The following is a 23,172-nucleotide window of genomic DNA, read 5'->3' on the forward strand; positions in this document are numbered from 1 at the left end:
GAAGCTGAAAAAAATGTCTTGTCTTCCCCATCACAAAAAATCTACTTGTCTGTTTCCCAAGAACAGAATCTACAAAGCTTAAAAGTTTAGTGGACAGATCTAAGATGAGTTGCAGTGAGCTGACTGCAGCTTTTCAAATAACTGGACTTCATTTGTGTTATTTTTTCTGGAGTATTTTCCTTTTTTTTTTTTTTTTTTTCTCCATTTTATAGGAAAGATAAGACGTGAGTAGCTCTCTAATCCAGGGAAGTTTTATGTTGCATCCCTCTTGACTAAAATGAAAGCATCTTCCTTTGAATTATGTTTAAGATAGAGTGGTAGAAAAGATGAAAGTCTTGCGTTTTTCCCCCTCCCTGATCTTGTCTAAAATACAGATCAATAGTGATGCCACAACAAATCAGAAACAAGGGCGTTTTGCTCTGCCACCAACAGTCCTACTTCTCTGAAAGAAAATCTTCAGAAATGCCAGCATTTGTGTTGTGCTTTTTTTTTTTTTTTTTTCATTATTATGATCCAAAAAGGACAAAAATCATAATTCGGTGTTTACAAGCAACTAAAAAAACTTCTCCTCAGGTCTGCACTGTAGATTTTAAGTCCTTTGCTCTTAGTAATGCACGCATTGCATAACTGTCCAAAAATTATTTAGCAGTGTTGAATAAAATGCAGTCAAATTTTATTCTGAAATTTATTTTCAGTGCTTAAACAGTCCTACAATGGGCTACTTGAAACTAAAAACCCTTTCTAAACCCTTGAAACTTAGACTTGTGAAATTTTACAAGCAAATTGTTTTGTGACATAAATTTAAGAGTGATGAATGTCAGGAACAGGTTTGTACTTGAATCATTATCACTTCCACCCTCTTTAACCACACAACAAATGCTTCTTATCACATGGTATTTCTTTATAGATGGCCTACGAGGGTATAAAAAATATGAGGAATTTTGGAAGAAAGTGATTTTTTGTTTCAACAGCTTAAGATTTCTGAATCTGTCACTTTGTTTTCTTAAATATCCTTCCTATCCAATGTGGGCCTTACAGTACAGGCATACAGACTTGGCAAACAAAGCTTTTCCAAAACTTTGCTCAGCAAAGCCACATTTTGTTTCATTTTCACCTTAAAAGAAGTCATTAACTGCTTCTTTATTCATAAAAGAAAGCGTGGTTAAGAAGTCAGGAGAAAGAAAAAATGGTGTGCCCCCAGCTGTTTTGATACCTTTTTTAACATCCTTCCCAAAGGTGCTGTGCAGCTAAAAGTTTCAGGCTCCAAAGTTATGTAAATGAGCTGAGGAAGAAAAATGCAGGCTCTAATGAGAGACGAACCTCCCCACCTTCACAGCCAAGCATTTGGCTGCCTGAAGGGTAGAAAAACTTGTGTGAGGTGCTCTGCAAATTGTACCTGGTGGACCACATGCGGCCAGGCCGCTGTGAGTGGATGGGTTTGGGGCTTGTGGAAGAGGCTGAGGAGGCCTCCAGTGGCCGCCTGTACCGGGGCAGGGCTCCTGCAGGCCACAGCTCACAAACACATCTCCCCTGCTCAGCACCTTGGGAACTGGGCTTCCACAAGTTCCCCCATGTCTCTTCTTGTAAGGATTCAGAAACCTCTCACTCAGGTTACAGAGGCAACAAAATCATGGCACAGGGCTCCGTAGTTACTTCTTGTGCTGTATCTAGGACCATGGATGGCAATTTATATTCGCAGCAGAACTGCTGTTATTAACATCAGAAAGCTCAACATAATGCCTAAGCTAACTTAAACCTTTATTGCTTCTTATCTTTCATACCTTTTGCACACAGAATATTCTTTAGTTCATTTTCTTTATGAATTTGACAACTGCTTTTGTCAAATGCAGACTAAATGGGTAGCTCGCTCTTTCCATCCTTATTCTCCTTAGGCTTTTTAAGGAAATTAAAAAGTTGATTATTTTTTCTAAGAGCTTTTTCCTTTTTTTTTTTTTATTTTTTTTTTTTTTTTCGCCCTTAGATACAACCTTTTCCCTGGATTCTCTTCTACTGGTCCACATCGGCTTTGCATGATGTCCCTCTCTGGATGTCACATTCCAGCTGACGACTTCCCAGTGTTGAGTAAGCATTAGGATTACTTTGAAGTCATAATACTGCTTATATATACCAGGATTGTACCTCTCCCTTTGCTCACAGAATGGCATTGCCTAACCTGTGTTCCATTACACAATTTTAGACACTTTTTGGCAGGACTGATTCCTCATTGCTTGCTCCCCAATCTGTTTTTTTTTTTTTTTTTTTTTTTTTTTTTTTGAACAGGGCAACACCTTGCTTTTGACCCTGCTTGAAAAAAGCACCTTGCTTTTGACCCTACAAGGCAGCAACCTGTGAAAGCAGTTTGTATCACCAGTGAAGCTATGAACATGAATGCTTAAGGAAAGCTACATCCTGGTACATGGAAACGTCACTATTTTCCACACTGTAAACTGTGCCCTGTAAAACAACATAAACTGTTACAGGTCGCTGTAGCTCTTGCAGCATTCTCTGCTAAAAGCACCATCATCACTATGCCAGAAAGTTCTTTGACCTCTGTGCTCTAGGAAGAGTTTAGCTCCACTGTTCAACATATTGATAATTGAATCCAGCCTTACTTCAAAGAAAAATTATGATTACACACAAAACCAACATAACGAGTGACACTCATGTCTGTGCAGTGCCATGATCTTGATTTGCACTATCCTGCTGTGATTTCTATGGTTAATGATTAGTGACCACATGCTGAAAATAACAGAAAAGATGAAAACTACCATAAAGCAAACATGACAAAACACTAAGAAAGACAGAGGAATAGTTATTCTCTGTTAATAGATGATCTGATTTATATCACCAAGACCAACAAGATATTGACACCTCATTACAACACTGAGTTACACACTCTGCTAGATGTAAGAAAGGAAACTCAAAGGCTCATCTCAAACCCAACACTGGCACCATAAGAATTTCCTGACCTGGAACAGTGATATTCACTTCCATGCAGTGGAGGAAGAAAAGTATTAAAATATTTTTACTTTTAATGGTCTTTCTTATCTCATAACACTTATCTGTGTATTAAAAAAAAATAATAATAAAAACAAATCACACAGCCATGTTATGTGGATCAATATAAAACTTGATACAAGCAGTACAAAAACATGTAACTTACTAGTGCTCAAGTCAGAACATACTTAGCAATGCTCTTAGCTTGAGGTAGCCTCAAAAAAACAGTAGACTTTCACATTTTATCATGATAAAATAGCTACAAATACTCAAAAATATATAACAAACATAGCCTTATACTGGGCTGTTGAATCATCATAGATGTAAAAAAAAATATCAAGAAAGTGTTTGTTTGTTTGTTTGTTTGTTTTTAACATAAAAACATTGTTAAGTCAGCATGCAGAGTATGAAAATTCTTTGTACAGTATTGCTTCATTAAACAAAATTCACTAATTTCCTCAAATACCCAATTTACTGTTGCTAATGAAACTATGAACTAAGGAAAAAGAAAAAAAAAAGTGTAGTGTGAATATCTGTATTTTGAAATTCACCTCTTGGGATATTACAAGGACAAAGCAATCTCATGTCTTTTTTCATCCTAAGGGTACAATTACCTTGTGATCATTTCCTCTGCCTCCTCACTACCTCCGCTGTCTTCCCAGAGTAAACAGCCTATTTTGTTTGTGTGAGGAAAAACCTTTGATTTATTTATGAAGAGGGAAATTGGGGACTATTCTAATCTTGGCTGAACTGAGTATTTCAATTTAATTAATAACAACCATATAATAACTACTAAGATTTCCCTTGGAGTATTGTCATAATATGTGAAAAGTTGTTCTAGGGTTGTTGTGTTGTTCTTTGTAATACAGTGAAGGACTTCAAGTCCATATCTTCTATGTGCTCTTCTATCTATATTTTCACATATATTGTTTATACAGGACTAAAACAGAAATTATTTTCATTAAGGTAAAAAGATGTTAAAACTTACCATTTTTGGCCTTGCAAGATCTGTTATCAGGCTGAAGTACGTAGCCCTCCACACAGCTACAAGTGTACGATCCCTCTGTATTTATACATGTCTGGCTGCAGCTTCCATATGTATTACATTCATTCAAATCTAAAGGGACATTAATGAGATCTTGTTTAAGGATAACATAAATAATAATAATAATAAAAGAAAAAATGAGGAAAGTTTGATCCATTAAATCATTATGGTATTTAAGTATTCGCCTTCTCAAGCTATGACCTTATTCCCAATATTGGCTGTTGAAATTACCCCAGCAACCAAACAGAAGGCCAGGCGTTCTTGAGTTAAATTGCTGTTTATTTTTAAAGTTAAAACTTTCATTTGTTCAATTAGCATCCAATGTCTACATCATGTTAGGGAGACATCCGGACTCTTGTTAGTACTAGAAAACACTTGTATTTAAAATTATAAGGGCTGTGGCTGAGACAACATTTCAGGGGAGAAAATTGATTATCCTTCTCAACCTATTTGTGCTGGAAATGTCTTACAGTTCCTTAAATGAACTGTCACAACTTCTACATTAAACCATCATCCACTACATCAAAAACTATATATTTCTCTAATCTAAAGAACAGTTTTCTCAAGTAGGGTATATAGGCATAATACCATAAACTCAAGACATGCTATTTAACAGTGGTTGAGGGTTTAAGTAATAAACTGACATTTAAAAAAACCTGCTGTTGAAATTATTTCCTCAGATATATTTTCAATCACAAAACATGACAACCATAGAGCAAAAGAACTTAGAATAAATTACATTTATGAAGAATCTGGCTTAGCACTATTACGTGTAGAGGAGTGATTGGTAGTGAGCACATACATAAGGCAACAGAACTCCAATCTGCTTATAAAAAGAGAAAAAAAAATAAAACAAAAAACAAATACCTGGATAGAGAATTAAAAAGTCATATATTTTAAAAATGGAAAAGAACACCAATTTCAGCCCACATTTAATTATGCCAAAATAACATTCCTTGATAAGTTGTACGATCTGGGAGGGTTCATTTATCAAATTCTAATCTAGATGTGACTTTATGGGCATGAGGCGAAACACTGCAACTCTCTGCAATTCTCCTGGCAGTAAGGTCTGGAGAGCAGCTTGCACAAACGAGCTGCAGGCTCACTTGAGCAAAGGGAAAGAAAAGGGAAAGACTCACATCCTCTGGTCTGGCAAAGGATGCTTTCATCCCAGTAAGTTAGGAACAGCTGCTGCTGGGGCACGGGCACAAGAACACCAAGGAGTCAGCAGGGAAGTCCAGACCCTCATTATGGAGTGGGGCTTTTTCCCTCTGTCTGATCCCACAGGTTCATGCTCATTCCTTGATGAACACCACTGAAGCTGGGAAGGAAGCTTATGAGCACAACAGCTCATCCATGCTCACCAGCACTGTTAGCCTGCCTGCATGGCTCCCAGACCTAAGCTGGCAGCCCACCTGACAGCCCACCAGTTCTCTGCACCTGATAGCCATCAAGGAGCCATTAAGAAACCTGTGTGTCAATCCTACAGCATCTTTCTTGTTTACCTGTGCAGCTTCTTTCATCACTGCTCGTTTCATATCCATCTCCACAGTAGCACCTGGTACCATTCCTGGTAATGGCGCATTTGTATTGGCAATTCATCTGTTGGCACTTGGGTAGCAATTCTGTAAATAGTATTATTTAGAGCAAAATGTTAATAAATGCTAATTTATTATTCCTATATCATAAACCTCAACAACATATATATATATATGTGTGTGTGTGTGTGTGCAAATGCACCTCTCAGGAAGGAAACACCACAACCAGCTATTGTTTGAAATAGGACAAATACATTGGAAAATGCTTGCTTTGAAAACTGTATTTTGGCAAGATAATAAATCAGCATTCCATTTCTACCAAAAGGTGCTCACAAATATATTATCAAGGTGCACTGTTGTTCTGCTTAGATGTCTCTTTTTCACATATCAGTCATATTTTAAGCAATGATTTGGAAAAAAAAAAAAAATAAATAAATAAAGCACCAAACCTAAAAAAATAAGATTATAGTCATAAAAACCAGCAAAGATTATGAAAAAGATCTCAACATCTTTGTCTTCCCTACTTGTCATATCAATTGATCTTTTGAAAGCTTGTCTTGATTTACTGGTACGCATATAACCTTTACAGTAATCAATGGGCATGTATTCTGGCTCAATAATTTAATGTTGGACACGTACTGTTGGATAAACACTGGACATAATATATGTCATTACTACTGAAGTCCTTCACAGCATCTATTGCTTAAACACATACCATCAGTACAAGCAATGATGCTAACAGCTAGAAGAAATATACAAATAGAGAGACATTTCTCAGCCCCAAGCTGGATGAAGTGTATCAATTATTCTGCTAATCAAAAAAAAAAGAGTATTTTAATAAATATTTTTCCCTACAGGAAAATACGAAAAGGATTGTGGAAAACAGCTGTAAAAGCTTATCTGAAGATATTTTTCGAAACTACATGCAGATGGATCAGAAAGTAACCCGAAAATGGACAGAGAAAGGTTCTGTTATAGGGCTGGCTTCAAGTGACTGGGAATGTCCTAAGGAAAAAGAGTTCTGTAGTTTAATATGTGGGCAGTTTTAATCTGTGTGGTCATTATTCATCAAGCTCTACTGGGGGCTAGAGTGAAAATTAATATGAAGAAAAATCAGCATCAGCATCTGAAACCTGGGGCTGCTGGTGTCAAAATAAAGAGGAAACTTTGGAAGAAAAGTGGATGTGCAACCCAAAGTTACTGCTTACTGTATTGAAAGAAAAAAAAAAAAAAAGAAAAAAAAAAGGAAAGAGGTGTCACAATTATCAGAGGATACTCCCTAGAATTCTATAGGCCACACAATCCGCAGAATGACTAAGAGGCTGGTAAATCATCTATTGTCCAAATCTGCCCATTTGCTAAGTGGTTTGTGGGTTATTTCTCTGCCTCGTGTGCCCTTGTGAATAGGAAGGTAACACATTTTGGCCGCAGCTTGCTTTGTTGGCTTCTTGTCCCTAGTCCAGTCCTTAAATCTATTACATCCTTCCAAGAACAAGTCCCATTCAGAATGCAAACAAGGAAATTTCCCCAGAGGTAACCTGAAATGGGACTGCATGCCGAGGTGTGGAGCTGGAGCCGAGGCTGATTATATGCTATCTGTTTATTTAATATTTCTATCTGCACAAAATCGACATATACATTTCATTTTCTAAGCAAACACGGATCGACCATCCTTTACAACCTATAATTTTCTTCCTCAAATATTTGTCTCATGCTGTACAGCCGGTAGCTTTTACCGGATGATAACTATTTGACTCACAAATGGGACTTGGCTTGTTTGCACTCTTTCCATAATGGATACAGATAGCCAGCAGCTTCAACTGGAATAGCGGGACCTGCACACAGCCAGAAAAGGCTGCTAGAGAATGGCAACAGTAAATTGGAAAGTGAGATCCATTAGAGGAAAGTGAATAAAAGCAGCCTACCTGCTCCTTATTTTTACAAAAACTGTTGCATTTCATTGATTCTAAATTATTGCAGTATCATGGGGATGGATTTTACCAACAAAGCAGTTGCATTTTCTTTACAGTAAGTATAACTGAAGTACTGCACATAGCCCATTTCTGCCAAAAATATTTCTTGTTGCACATCTCATCCCTCATTCTTTGCACACAGTTCTATTTTTCACACTGTCTATCACAACTTTGCTGGTGTCCTCATCCCATCTGCTGTGTTTTTAGAAAGGGCTTCTCCGAGAAGGTGTTCTGCTAAAACTGCCTCCTCTTGCACAACTCCTTACGCTCACTTGGGTACAAATGCTGTCTGATCAAGTTGATCCGCTGATCAAGTAAGAGATTATTTTTCAAATGAGTTTTCTCAAAAGACACATTTCCTGGTCCCCTGTCGATAACAGTCTGAGAAAGTTAAAACTGGAACAGGGAGAAAACCAAAATGTCTTCTTGCATTTTAACCAGCTCTGACAAGAAGCAACCTATTATTTTCCCAGGTTTTACACTAAAACTTCTTTCACCAGTTTCCCAGCGAGGCCACTGGGAGTCCTTCAAGCACACCAGACTTTCCTACAAATCCATTTAAGACGCGATGTCGACTGCCATATGTTTCTGACTTAAAAACTTAAAACCATTTCCCTCCACTAAATTATCAGTCAGATTATTACAGCAGCAAGTGGCCTCCACGCACTGCTCGAGTGCAGAGCTTCCTTGCTGCCTGTCTGACAGACACCTCTGTGCCCCCAAACATTTTTGCTCTACTGCTGATCTGCGAAACCTGCCAGGGGAATTCATGAGCGGAAAAACACAAAATACAACAACAACATTGAGGGTAAATAAATCTATTTTCTATTTTACTGGCTCTTTTGTTTTCTTCACTTTAAGTAACTGATCCTGAAAACCTTTGGGGAGAAAATGGAGTTAGCTTGCCCCTGGAAATGTTTGAAGTATTGAAGGACATGCCATGGAAGACAGTGTGTACATTTATAGTTTGGTTAGATTTGTAGCAGACTGCTTGGGAAGAGGTGAGGAGGCAAAGAAAAATCATAAAGCAGTGAACATCAATATTTCTAATGTTCCAGATAGGAAATTTAAAGAACTAAAGAACAGGGATCCTCATTTCTTGTCCTTCCTACCTTGCTTTAGGATTAAGTAAAATTCTGTTCCCACTCTGGTCTCCTTTTCTGAACGTGAATTGGTTTACAAAGTACGCAGGCAGTAAAGAACGACCATTACGAAGCTTTGCATTTTTAACACAGCTATGGAAACCTGTATTTGTCAAAGCACACTATTTCTGCTGCAAGATTTAAAGGAAGAAGCTAAACTGAGGGAAAGCAGCAGAATTAAGCTTCAAAGCTCACAAGGAGACCCACAACTCAAGACCAGGAGTGGCAGAGCAAGCTGTGAGATTTGCAGAGATGCAGGGTAGCAGAAGCATGTGAGTGCCTTTAGGGTGCTCTGTTTTCCCCAGGCCTGGGTCGTAATGCCAATTCATCCTGCGCTGCTTTAGGTCCTTTTGTCCAGTGTTTTCTTTCTGCCCCCAGATACATTCAGGGCAGCATTTTTTTCTTCCCTAAGTTCCATGGAAGAAGCTCTCTAAAGCAGAGCTCCAGCTCTACCACAAAAGCTCCCCTGCTTTCTCAAATACCCCCATGTCAATCTTGTGCTGACTTTCTTATTCCTCTGACTCCCAGGTACCAGACCCAAAGGAGAGCAGTCCATCAGGCCAAGACACTGCTGATAGCCTCTCCCCTGACATGATATACCTCTGACAAAGACCCAGAGGAGCTGTAAGTTTTTTGGACATACTGCTCCCACAGGATTTGATAGTAATAAAATCCTGCCTTCATTTATCCCTTCCGTGTTCAAGGAAATACACTGCTTATCATAGTTCATCCAAAAGGAATGATATAAGGAACTATCCTCTCTTGCATAGCTTTTTAATGAAAGAATTAACCAATTGATCTGACTAACCTTTTTATCAGTTCCTCCTCAACTGACACAGGGTACACACCAGGTTCACACGTGGTTGTTAAACTTATATGTTTTGACTGTTTTCAGCTTGCACTTTCTTAATTCTGTGTATTTTTTGCCTATGAAGGATTGTCGAAGACTAGAATGGATTTAAGAAGATGCCTCAGTGAGACTTCCCTTTCCTGAGAGGATGAAAGAAGACTAGATTCACATTAACATGTATTTAGATGCCATAATTTTTTGAGCCATTTTGATGATAATAAGACCTTTTGGCTGCAGTGGGTTCCCAGTTACATTTCATTAGTGCATGCGTAATATACAAATCCTGTACAGCTCTTTTTGTAATGATGCTAGAGTACAGACAACATCGTAGCACCCTACGTTAAAATTAGCTGATCACACAATGCTGATAAGCACCAGTGATACACAGCCAGATTAAGTAAAAGCAATTGCCTGAAGTTTGTGGTTCTGAGATCAAGATAATTTGCTTAGGGAATAATAGCAGAGATTCTGCACTCAGTTTGGGACTTAATAATTTGAAACGAGGGATTCTTGTCAAATAGTTCATCAGGGGATGGCTGTGAACTACCAGCACCATGCTGCCTGGGGAAAAAGCAAATGCAGCTCTGGAAGCATCAGGATGTGTCCTTCCCACAGAGAAAGCCATGATACCAAGGGCCAGGACACCAGCAAGTCCTTTTCTTGCTGAATGCAGCTGCTGGAGGCTGTGCCCACCCAATGGGTACCTGGAGGATAAACCCAGACTTGAGCAGGCTCAGAAAAAGGCTTCAGGGACTGGCAGTGGAGCTGTGACTCGAGGGCAGACTGCAGGTTTCTGTGTTGGTTAGTGTTGGGAGAGGAAAACCACAGGCAGTCATGAATATATCAGAGGCTCAACAGTGGGGAAAGAGAGACTATTTAAGCAAAAGGGTTACTGGTGGAAGTACAAATGGGTATAAATTGTTCATTAATACATTTGGGCTGAAAAGGAGAGGTTCTCAACTATCACCGTAATCAGGTTCTGGAACTGCTCTTTGACTGGAAGCAGCAGGGACAGAAAATAAATATTTTCAACATGGATCATGATAAATTCATGAAAAACAGCATATGGAAAGGCCCCCGAAATACCAGACACTGCATTCATGACCCAGGAGGTTCTTTCTGCTACTGTATTCCTCAAGCAACACACCATCTTATGCTAAAATATCATTTTTCATTATGGAACTAAGATTAATTCTTTTTTTTCCTTGTCTCTGAAACATACCCAAAGGAAAACTTATGGGAACTTGTTACTGAATTAGTCTTCTAATTGTACTCCACACGCGTTCTTGTTTCTCTTAAATATTCGGATTCTTTTTGGCAGCTTTGTGTTTCATGAATATACTTGATCTTATCATTGTGTTATTCACTCAGCTTTTATGATTCAATATTCATACACTGATGTCTAGACTGTCCTTATCACGCATATGCTGTAAACCTTATTTTTCTTTTCTAGTTCATTTTCTATTTTTTTGAAGTACAATTCTTTTTATGTATTAGACTCTCTAATGCAATTTACCTCAAGGTTGTTTTTTTTTTTTGTTTGTTTGTTTGTTTTAGTTTTTTGTTGTTTTTGTTGTTTTTTTTTTTGGTTACACAAGATAAAGCTCTACAGTTTGCTTCTCTAACAGAAAAGGGTAGTTTGATTGATAGAATTCAATTGCTAGATTGAAATAATGCAGCCTGTTTTAATCTTACATTCGTTGGTCATTTTATTGGCTTTGACTATCATACCATAAAAATATGACAAAAGTATAATGATCTTTGTTACGCTCCTCGGCCCATAACTCTGTTATGGTAGATATACCACTGAGAAAGAGATTTGGAAATCTAAGATCAGATTCATAACCTTGTACTCCTGCTACGGGCGACCCCAGCCAAAGTTCAGCATTGAAGCAGGAGTCAAATTCCAAACAACATGCAAGACTGGGAGGGGACACAAAAAACCTTTAGGCAAAATACATAAATAAATACATAAATAAATTCCTGCACCTCTTCTCTGTTTCAGGTAAAGCTGCAGCCTCTGCATTTTGGGGGCCAGGTGATTGACTGCTGCTTTGTAACTTGTGGTCAGGAGGCTTGGGACAAGACTAATGATGTTTTTTTTTTATTAATCCCCCAAATAAACCACCTGTTTAGAAACAATTGCTAGAAGCCTTAAAAATTGAGACATTTACAGGTAAGGTCTGCAAGCCAGCCTCCAGGTTCCCATCCCCAGAGATCAGTTGGCAATAAAGGTTTTCTATACAGTGTGCAGACAAGGAAACAGCCACCCCACACGGTAACCTGAAAACCTTGCACACTGAACAGCCTGAAGGAAGTTGTAAGCCCTGGGTATAACTGAAATCCTTCATTTTCCTTCACAGAGCTTAGACATCTGAGCCTGGACTGCTCAGAAATAACTCCACTTGCTTCAGCTCCAGAGTGCGGTATCTTCTCCTAAGGCTGGTTTGAGAACGGCACTTTGTGCTGGGTACCAGGCTGCTCCTGAATTTTCCATAAAATAGTTACTGGATAAAAGATACTAAAAGACTGCAGTATTTCCACCCTTTGCCATTGCTATAATCATCAGGCAACAGAGTCATACTCTAAGGTATGACTCTGAGCCCACAAAACCCAGACTCCCTGTGGCACTGATTCCACACAAGGACGCCTTCCATTTCATACCACATGGTGAATGGTGCATCCTGTGGGGGAGCACTGATGCACTGATGTGCTGTGAGGTGTGGATAGCCCCTGGGCTGAAGGCACACCTGTGTATTCCTGGGTGTCATCTCCTGAGCAAGTGCTAAAAGCACAACACTGTCCTGTAAAAGCTGGGCAGGAGCTTCTGTCATGTAAGTTGTCATTGGTAAGAACTTCATAAATTCTACCTGATGTATCTCGGCCCTCCGTTGGATATATTTTCCCCATCACAGTCTATGCTGACACATAGACTGTTGTTGAACAACTTAACGTATTATTTTAAATAGACATTAAAGTGCATTTGCCTATTTTATGATTAGAAGAAAATTACACGTCTTGTTTAATGAACTTGTCTGCTCAAAACCAGAAGTGTCTTACTGTGATTATTGTTCAATGAAAATGGGCACGTCTTGCTGAGTTGCCGAGTAACAAGTGATTAACAAGATATTATTAAAAAAAAAGATAGATTTCCTTTTCTGTCATTTCCAACCTAATGAAATCAGAAAAAAAAAAAAAAGAAAGAAAGAAAAAAAAAAAAAAAGGAATGTTACAAGAAGAATAAAACTTAAATAAGCAACTCAAATCTTCCAAATTCATATTCCTTTTTAGAAGTGAGAATATCCATCTTCAAAATATTACCTAACAACATCTCGGGACAATATTCATGGATAAATTTATTTTTCAAGGATGTGCTATTGAAACTTCTTCCTGCCTAAATCTTGACCTACAATATTTGGCTGAGCTTCAAAACAATTTGTTTTATGTGGTGCTCTTCAACCATAGCATCACAAAACATTTGAAAAGATGAGATCAGCAGTAGTAGGCATGTAGTAAAATATTAGCTTCACCAGTGGAAATGGCTCATTATTTTGACCTTTTGCTGTTTTAGTTATACCTTGGCTGCCACACACAAGCATAAGCATAAACTAGGGAGAAGTTCACCTGGGAAAATTCAAAATAGGCAAGCGATTTCATGACTAAAGGGATGAGACCATTTATATGGCTATTAATCTGGATGCAAGCTATAGATTTTAAAGAATACTGATTTTAAAGAATACATACCTTTTTAAATAAATAAATAAATAAACTAGTGTAAAGTTTTAGGTATTTTCACTGTGTTGAATAAATACTGCAGCAGGTTCACTGTCTTCCAGAGAATCATCATTAAACTACATGTGTCTAGTGAGGTATCACAGATACTTACATGAAGCCTGACAATTCTGAACATATTCATTAATAAACCAGAAGTGAAAGTAGCAACTAACAAAGTTTGTGCACGGTGACAAAGATCAGAATGAAAAAACTACAGTGAGGACCAGTGGCTATCCAAGAGCAGGCTACCTGGGCTGCTCTGTTTAGTAATCTGGACCTAGTCAGCTAAAATGCATTTACAGAATTAGCTCATGATTTCTTAGCCTTGTTAGTAAATTGTATTTCAGTACTTAAGGAATGCTTGGAGACACAAAATATAAGTTGGTGGCTGGGGCAGAGCAGTCTCTGGAGTGAATAAGGTTAAGCCCAGAGAGAATCATAGAATATCCCGAGTTGGAAGGGACCCATAAGGATCATCAAGTCCAACTCCTGGCACCACACAAGTCTACCCAAATATTCAGACCATGTGACTAAGAGCACAGTCCAAATGCTTCTTAAACTCCAACACGTTTGGTGCCGTGACTACTTCCCTGGGGAGCCTGTTCCCGTGTGTGACAATCCCCTCAGTGAAGAACCTCTTCCTGATGTCTAGCTTAAACCTCCTCTTCCTCAGCTTGACACCATTCCCATGGGTCCTATCACTGGTGACTAAAGGGAACAGATTGGCAAGAGGCTCTGAGAGATAGAGAGGCTCTAAAGTCTCCATCCTTGGAGACATTTGAACTCCAACTGGACATGGTGCTGGGCAACTTGATCTAGGTGCCTCTGCTTTCAGCAGCTAGAGGCTCCCAAAGGTTGCTGCCAACCTCAAGGAGTCTGTGGGTCTCACAGGCTGTTCCTTCCATGCACAGATCTGCCACCATGTCTTCATCCTGCAGCAGTCTGAAACAGGGGAAGAGGGAAGAGGCACAACTGACTGCCACCTGCAGAGGGCAGGTGACAACAGGAGGAGAAGGAGGTTAAGATGGGGAGCTGGGGAAGAGCTTTCTCTTCCCTCCCTCTGCCTGCAGGTGAGTTGGTGATGGGAAAGAAGATTGGGCAGTGGCTGCTCCCCGTGGAAGCTGCTATTTCCTCTCTCTCCCACATCTCTTCTAACCCTAACTTCCCTCCAGCACTGACAGCTGCATGGAGTTGGCAGGCCGCAGGAGGCTGCTCATCCTTGCACAGTAAATCTCCATTTCTTCAGGCAAAGCATACAGCATGTCACCTTCGAGACTTGCACTAGTCAGCTATCTACTTAGGAGATAAACAGAGCCAGCTCTGGCATCTAAATTCAACACAAAGCAAAGTCACACACTGGGAAAAAGGAAATGTATGCTCTTTTCACCCAATGAAGGGAAAAAAAAAAAAAAATTTCATAATTGACAGGCACTCAAATGTAAACTCCCACGTGATGCTTTAATGTACAACTTGTGTTTTTAGACTCTGTACAATTAATCGTTGGATGTGAAAGTAGCAAAGAGTTGTGGAGGAGAGATAACACACTGACAGGACTGATACGGCATGCTCATACAGTCCTTGCACTGGTATTATTTAAAACTGAAAGAATTTGGAAGATCTGGACATTGCCATGGACCAAGCAAGTGCTCCCCAAGTATTTCAGTGTGAGATCAACCACATTAAGTTGCAGAGTCTCCTGTCTGCAAAAGCTTAGTTTTATATTTTATAAGAGGTAATGCATAAGCTTAGTCTGTGATGAAACATTGTCCTACACTTCTGCTTCTGAAGTATCACTCACTTTAACCATCACGTATTTCAATGATCTTGTTCACTCTATATTTATACACTTGACCTTATTCTACATTTTGCTGATGTTAATTTTTGATGTGCTCCAACACACTGTTGTTGTATCTCCGGAGCATTCATTTTTTAAAATTAGGCTTTATACTTGAATAAATAAATAAATAAATAAATATATATATATATGCACACAAATATCTACATGTCAATAACACCAACTATTTACTCCAAGTATTTAAGTAGTAATAAATTTAAGCATTTTTTTTAATAAAACAACTCAAAATAAAAACTACTCAGTGAGTCTCAGAGTGCTCTGGAAGCATTAACTAATTAATAATTGAAGCTCCACAGTGTTCTGTTGTAATAGCAACCCACTACAACATTAATATAGGTTCATCAGTGATGCCCATTCCTGTGACTCCATTCCTGTGACTCCAGCTATCTCACCCAGCCACTGGGTAACAAGGACTTAGAAACAAGTGGAAGAGGTGTGCCTGTTACTGTAGTTTTATAAATGGTTATGATTTCCAGCTCTACTTGATGGGAAGCCAGATCACCCTATATCTTAATCACTGTTCAATGTCTGTCTTAAAAGATTCTCTTGTAGATGACCAATTCATCTGACCTCCTCATACAGCACTTCTCATTCAACCACAATTGTGTTAAAGTCCATTTACATTAAGCAATAAAAAGTTCATATAAATTTGTTTTATGGCATCATATAACACCTGATTTAATAGAAATCTTTTGTTAAAATGCACTCCAGTGCCAAATTCATACTAAATATCTAAAACTTTTTTTAGTTCAGAGAGCAATTCTGATGAGAGTTTTCTCTAAACGTAAGAATATTTACATTTTGAAATAATATTTATTGAGAAGCCATGGAGTAGAATGAAAACCTTTTTATCGAGGCCCGAAACTAAACATTTCTTTTCAAATATCTTCAATGAAGACTCGTGACTGAGACTATTGTTGTCAATGTGGTGTCTGTTGCCATTTTATGCTAATCAATTTTTATCATAAAGTAGACCAGGACAATACTATGAAGTTTTTGTAAGTGATGTGTTAATTACAAAGGAATTATGGAAAGCCATTCACACAAGGAACCTTTCTGCTCCATGAACCCAAAGGATAAGCTTCAAAACAAGGCTCCCACACTGCTCAGAAAGAAGTGACCAACACAGTAGCTCTGCGTACTTTGGTGTACAGATTAAGACTCATACTGCTCCAGAGCTGACTGATTAGTCACTCCAGCTAGTGACTAAGTGAAGATACTAGAGAGCAGTAATCTGTAAGAGCAAGTGATGCTGTGTGCTACAACCACAGACCCAGATCATCACATGAGGTCTTAATTCATCCAACCTCAGTCAATTACCTTGTACAAAATGTTTCAGCTGAAATTCTTAATACTGCAATTCTCAGTACTGCTATCTGTGCCTAATGAAATCGATAGAAAGTGTTTCATTTATTCCTAGGCTTGGACCTTATGCCATCTCTGCAGGCAGTAATGTTTAAACCATTGAGCAAGGTGAAAGAAAGCAGTATTCTGATGTTTTCTACAACTTGGAAGACACACTTGAAGGCACTATAAGTCTCACCAATCTTCTTGGTTTAGATTGGCTCATCTTTGCCTGCATATCACTAATGGTCATGAGTGCCTATCGATCCCCCTCAAATCAAGCAAGGTTAATTGCCTGCTGCTCCTTGGCATCCTTTTAGCCTTTCAGCCATCACTGATCACTTTCTGATTACCTGTGGTGAGATGCAGGCAGATGGTGGTCAACTACATATTATTTTAAACAGACATAATTCACAAAAGTGCTATGCGTATGGATAACAATAATGTGTCTTGAAGACTGCATTATACATTTATGCTGTAGGGCACTTAGCTTGCTTGCTCCACTGGATATGCGGCTTAATAAAGACTAAAATTCCATTAAGCAATACATTTCAATAAGAATGACTTTTACTGTTATCTAACTACAATGTACTGGCTTCTAAGTGACCATGTTTCATTAGTGTATAAACTTGGTGGAAATGAAATGTCCTGAATATCAGTAGCAGAGGTTAGAAAAAAAAAAAAAAAAAAAAAAAAAAAAGACTTACTGTATTTGTTCAAAGATAATACAGAAATGTAACAAAACCAAACCAAAACCAACACTGCTCAGGATTATTAATATCCCAGGTAATTCTATATGCAGGTACCGTTGAACAGTGGAGCCTAAAATCAGGTATAACAAACGTGTTTAACTCACGATTTATTATGCACTAAACCCATCTGGACAAGAGCTGCTTTTCTGCTTTCAGCTCTGTTTTGTCTTCACAGTAAATTGTTAGTATTATGAATCAGAATAAAAATATTTTAAAATATCCAGCCTTTATTCAAAATAAAATCTCCAAGATTGTTACAGGCTGCTGAGAAATAGTGGTATTTGCAAGAGCTCTCTCTCAGTAACAGTCACAGATTTGGAAGAAGATGCATGCAAGTAGAGGGGTTTTAGCTGGCAACCTAAATCACTGCTGCAAGAAAATGGGATGGCAGTGTTACCAGACTGACTCTTAAATGAGCAAAGCAGGATACAAAGCTTTCACACAGGCCTTAAAAAGTGTACATTGCCCAGCACGTTGGCATTCTCTGTTGTATCTCAAACACATACAGCCTGGCAGATGCAATGCCACTTTCCACTTAGATAGCACACCAAGACATCTTGGTCCTCTTCTGGAATGACAGTTTGTAGAGGAAAAGGACCAGGTTAGCCTGTGCCTTTCTTCTGTTGCCTCAGCTAACGCTGCAGATATAATGGTGCAGTAGGCCTGGAAATAGTGTGGGAGTCTTAAAACATTCCAGAAAGCCCAGAAGATTATTATTTTTCTTTTATTGATACTGGAAAAAAAGCCAGCATCTTTATTTACTTTGCTCCCTTCTCAGTTATGTGGAAAAACATAATTAAATCATTTTGAAATCATAAAAGACACCTATAATAGCTTTTTCCAACGTCCAATTTCATGCCTCTTCATGGAAGTAGTACCTCTGAAATTACTTCTCTTCATGAATACAACTTCACTTGATAGATAAAATCCTCAAAAAATTGCCAAGCAGAAACCTCAGGCTCACAAGGCAGTGCCTGCCTGGAAACTCAGCCAAGGACTTGGAACAATTACATAAAGGGATTGAATAGCAACAGATCCCAGAGAACCAAATGTGTGACTCAGTAACTGAATTTCTTTATGTGTACAACTAAAGCCAGTGAAGGATAAGAGAGAGGACTTCAAGCTAGAAGGGAATTAAAAACTAGCAGCAAGGAAAAACTATACCGGAGAAATAAAATTCTTACTCAATAGTTTTTTTTTGTTTGTGTTTTTTTTTTTTTTTTTTTCCTGGGAGACAGATACATGGAGTTCTGAGCTGTGGCAGGGGCTGGAATAAGCAACACATTTTTTACAAGCCCCATTTACAGCGTCTGCCAGCTAAAGAGGCTGAACCTTTATATTCTCTGCAGCAAGCAGAGTCAGGTTTGTCCCATTGGAGGTGCCCATCCCATGGCAAATCCCACACTGAGCTGTACATTGCTGCCAGTGTCTGCAAAGATTCACAATTGCCAATTCTCAAAAACATGTTGCCAGTGGTTTTCTTATCAGTTTACTTCTCAGGGTGTTATGAACCCGTGAGTCTTATCTCATGAATGTATGTGAGTGTGCAGAAATGCAGATGTTCAAAATAGCTAGAAAATACAAGCCCTCAAATCCCAAAGCCTAGAAAAGAACTGAATTACACCTACTCTCCTGATGTCTGTTTGGCATTTTGTTTTTATCTTACCTTGTATCCAACTAGGATTATTTAGCTATAACTTTTCTGCAAGAACTACTTATACCTAAAGCGCCCACTGAAAACATGAAATTAGCAATAACCTTGTAAAGTACGGTTCTGTTTCCAACCATTTTACCATGACTCATCTTTCCTCATTGTTTTTCTTATATCTTACCCAACTAACGAGACTTGAGCCTTTGGCAATGTGTAATTGATTCAGCGCTGACGAGATTGAAAGCAACAGAAGCACAAAAATTGCTTTTCATTCATTATTTCATTTAGCTGTAAGTCAGTCATCTATCCAGAGCAGCAACTTGCACTGCTCAGAATTGCCTATCAGTATTGCTCATACATGCCACTGACCCAGGCACAGATAACACATAGGAAAGCTTAATCTAATTTTTACTAAATATTTTCCATAGGACAAAGCCATCCACTGTTTTCCGTTATGAGTTCCCCAGCTGTTGTTTCAGTACCTTTTTTTCCAAAGCCCTTCAAGTCTCTACAGCCCCAAGTAAAGCCCTTCCTTGAGACCATCCTCTGAAGCAAGGAACTGTTAAGTAGCATACTCCAGTGATGAATCTACTCTGCTCCACAAATTTTTTAATTGTTGGGTAAAGGTTATATTTTTTATGTAACTTTATGCACCTTTACACATATATGAATTTCCACGTATATGAAGAGGAAAACGTGCAATCTTTCACAGATGTCATATTTTATTGGTAGAGACAATGTAAATGAACACCATCCTCGCAGCCCACCTCTTTAGCTTTATTCTCCAAGGCATAAGGAGAAAAAGCTGATAAGTTGATATAACATGATATAAAAATTCTCGATACCAATTTCAGCATGCCATAGCCTGAGATTATTAGAGGCACAGCTGCAGCGGATAATGGAAAATGAGTGACTGAGGTGATGTGCTTTAGAGGCTAAACTGTAGTACAAAGATCAGCCCCTATTTCTAGCTCCAGAGAATAAATAAGGAATTTCCTTGGTATTTACAAAAGAGCTTCATGTACTACTTCACCATTTGGTTACTATATTCTGGCACATTCAAAGTTAACCCAGCTTTTTCCTGGCTTCTGGAGGGAGAAAAAAAAAAGAAAAAGTGAGGGGAGAAAGAGCATCTCTTCCTTTTTTTCTCCAGTTTTCTTTTCCAAAGCTTCTTTTAGAGGCCAGTCCAACCATGCCAAGTGGGGGGCTCAATGCAACGAGTACTGCAACAGGTTTGGTGGGGATCTCTGCTTCTCTTACTATTTTAAGTAACTTTTTACTAAGTTTTAAACATTATCACTTAAAAATGAAGAATAGTTACATTTACTTCTTTGAAAATGATTCTTATAAAGAGACCGTTTCCAGCATGCTGTAAATTGTACACGTCAACTGAAGATTTTCATAATGAGTTGTGTTTTGCCCTAATAAAATATGGTTTTGAAATTGGACAAAATCTCTCATTATTAATTTATTTTCTGTGGTCTTCATCAGACTGAAGAACAAGAGGCAAACCATTTTCCTGAATCATGTTTATCTGTTTTATGTGAAGAGGCATGCACACATATTTACAAAACACAAGTGAAATAAACTTGGTCCATTACACAAGGCTGTTAATTGTCATCTTACTTCTTTCTGTTACCAAGCCCAGTGGAAAAGCTTAGGTATGCCCAAAGTTAAAGGTAACATTGGAGTAGCTGAGCAAAAAAAAAAAAAAAAAAGTCTTTATTTATTTAGTGACTTTTAATAAAAAAAACTATTAAGCACATGAATTTCAGCAAAATCTCTACTCCAGAAACTCTTAATACATTACTACTGTGAAAAATAAAAATGCAATTAAAGAGGTGAATTAAAATCAGTGAAGAATAATACAATTTTTCATGAAGAAAAAAGAAATTGAAAATTAAATTGGGGAAGCATTTTCAGTGGTAGCTAAATTTAAAGTGTGTACAGCTCACCTCCACTTTTTCGTACATTAATGTGATATAAAATTCTATTAAAAAAAAATGTGTTTGTTTCATAAAAACTATCAGTGCAACTTAATTTATTTATTTTTTTTATTTTTTTATTTTTTTCCTGTTCCACAGATGTGGGCTAACTCAATACTCAAAAGAAAGTAGGGCGGCTGGTTGGTAGCACCTGTGCATCATTACTTCCAGGTAGCTGAAGGGCCTCGCTTGTGCCAACAGCAAAGCAGCATTTCTGTGCTTTTCCCACGTTTACAAAGCAGCCCCAAACACACCTGGATTTCTTTGGATGAAGTGATGTTTATAACAGCCAGGAACCTTAGCTCTGCAACACTCCTTCTGAGTAGGTAATTGACTCCAAGGCAGTCCAAGGTGTAACCCTGCTCGTGAACTCAACTCGTGCTTCTGCTGCACCTTGGGATCTCCTGGATTCCTTTGCTGTCAGTTTTTTTTGGCTAAGGGGCAGGTTTTCCTTTAGCTACCATGGCAGCTGCTGTAACTGATTTGTTATGGCTTGATTATATTTATTCATTTGTATCAGATAACATTACATTTTTAGTGTAAATTTCATACGTATTTCTATATTGATCTTCTACACCTGGATCTTTCTTTCTGAAGGCCTTGCTTTCTGCCAATGATTGGAGATGGAACCTAAAAACTGATAAATACTTCTAATATGGAGCCAGCTATTAACTGTATTCAGCAACATTTTGTCCTCTTTTTCTAACTAAATTCCTCTTTTCTAACTAAAGCCTTTATTTCATTTACGTCCTAAATTAATTGGTTGAATTTCACAAGCACTGAGCACTTTTTAACTCTAGCTGTTAGAAGAAATTATTTGATGGGAACTACAGCTATTCACCATATCTCAGGAAAATATTTGATTTATGCATTTAAATCTAAATTTAAGTGATTAATTTCGCTATCATCTCTGCAAACAAAGAAAAATAAGGTCTGCTCAAACAGACAAAGTACATGTTTATGTTGTGTTTTTCCCAGGCCCATCAACTTTCAATGGCTTTGGGGTTGAACAAATTGTGAAATTCCTGTCTAGGGAAGGTTCCTTCTTTTGCTTCCAGGTTTCTGGGTCTAGTTTTTAATTCCTTTTGATGTCTCTCAGTTTTAAATGGTGCTGCATGCTCCCTATCTTCTCTCTCCCCAGTGCTCTACCCAAGTTCTCCATCCGGAACACACTCAATTATTCAAGCACCAAAAGCACACTTTCTCCTTCCAACATGTTTAACTGTCCTCAGCCCAGCACACAGAACAAAGGTAACCAGAAACAAGAGTCTCTTCATTCCAACTGCCTCTAGCACTGTCTCTCCCACTAAGAGAATAATATGCAATACTCACACAACTGTGAAAAACAATTCCACTACCACATTTGAAAAACAGAGGGTTCAGAAGGCAAACAGTTAATATTTTGCAGAACTTTTCCTTTCTCATTCCTATTAATGAGGCTGTAGGGAAAGTCAGAGAAAATACATTATCTAACACTCCTCAGTGTTGCCTGACTACAAGTGTACTATGTATTAGAATCAGAATCATTAAGGTTGGAAAAGACCTCCAATATCATCTGTTCCAACCATCAAAGCTACTGAATAGCCAAATGAAGCTATTTAATATGTTTTAAATATAATATATATATATATATTATTTTTTTTCATGCTTTGGTGACTGTTGTGTGAACTTCCTTACCTCCATCCAGTCTCCCTCCAGCAGCTAAAGAGATCACCAACCCTCAAGACAGGTAACCATCAAATGGACCTGTCCTGCCATCATTCAAAGCATTGGAAATGCAGTTTTTCATAAACTTAAGTCACATTTTTTTTCTGTATATAAGTCACAGCAACATTTCAGAGGGCTACTGAAGCAGTAACTAGTACCACATTCAGCAGTTCTTTCATTTTCTTCTATGCATCTATCCATAATTCTCACCAAATTCAAAAGGAAAAGGCAACTACAGCAGCCTGCAGTGATTAAGCTCCAGTTCATAAGCAGCTTTGATGATTTCATTGCTATAGAATTACAATTTTTGCATGTGCCTTTCTTTTACTGTGAGACAATCTATTCTCTGTATGGCAACAAAAAAATGCTGGTTTCCTTTTCCAGCTTTAGTTTTAACTTACCCTTTTTATAACCTGATCTTGTCATCTTGTCTCTTACCTAAAACTCCCATTCCTCCTCAATTTTCCTCACAGATAGCTATATACAAACACATCTACGTTGTATGCCTATAATCCATGTTTGCACCATTTTCAGGAACATTTAGTAGAGACCAACTTAT

General features: G+C 38.1%; 1 protein-coding gene across 1 annotated transcript in view; it reads right to left on the minus strand.

Moving 5' to 3' along the window:
- Nucleotides 1-23,172, minus strand: part of LRP1B (LDL receptor related protein 1B) — a 501,801-nt gene that overhangs the window by 315,091 nt on the left and 163,538 nt on the right. The window contains 2 exon segments of the mRNA XM_032190067.1: nucleotides 3,986-4,114; nucleotides 5,548-5,667. Coding sequence (XP_032045958.1) covers nucleotides 3,986-4,114; nucleotides 5,548-5,667 — 249 coding nt within the window.

This window comes from Aythya fuligula, chromosome 6 (assembly GCF_009819795.1).
Source record: "Aythya fuligula isolate bAytFul2 chromosome 6, bAytFul2.pri, whole genome shotgun sequence".
Classification (NCBI taxonomy): domain Eukaryota; kingdom Metazoa; phylum Chordata; class Aves; order Anseriformes; family Anatidae; genus Aythya; species Aythya fuligula.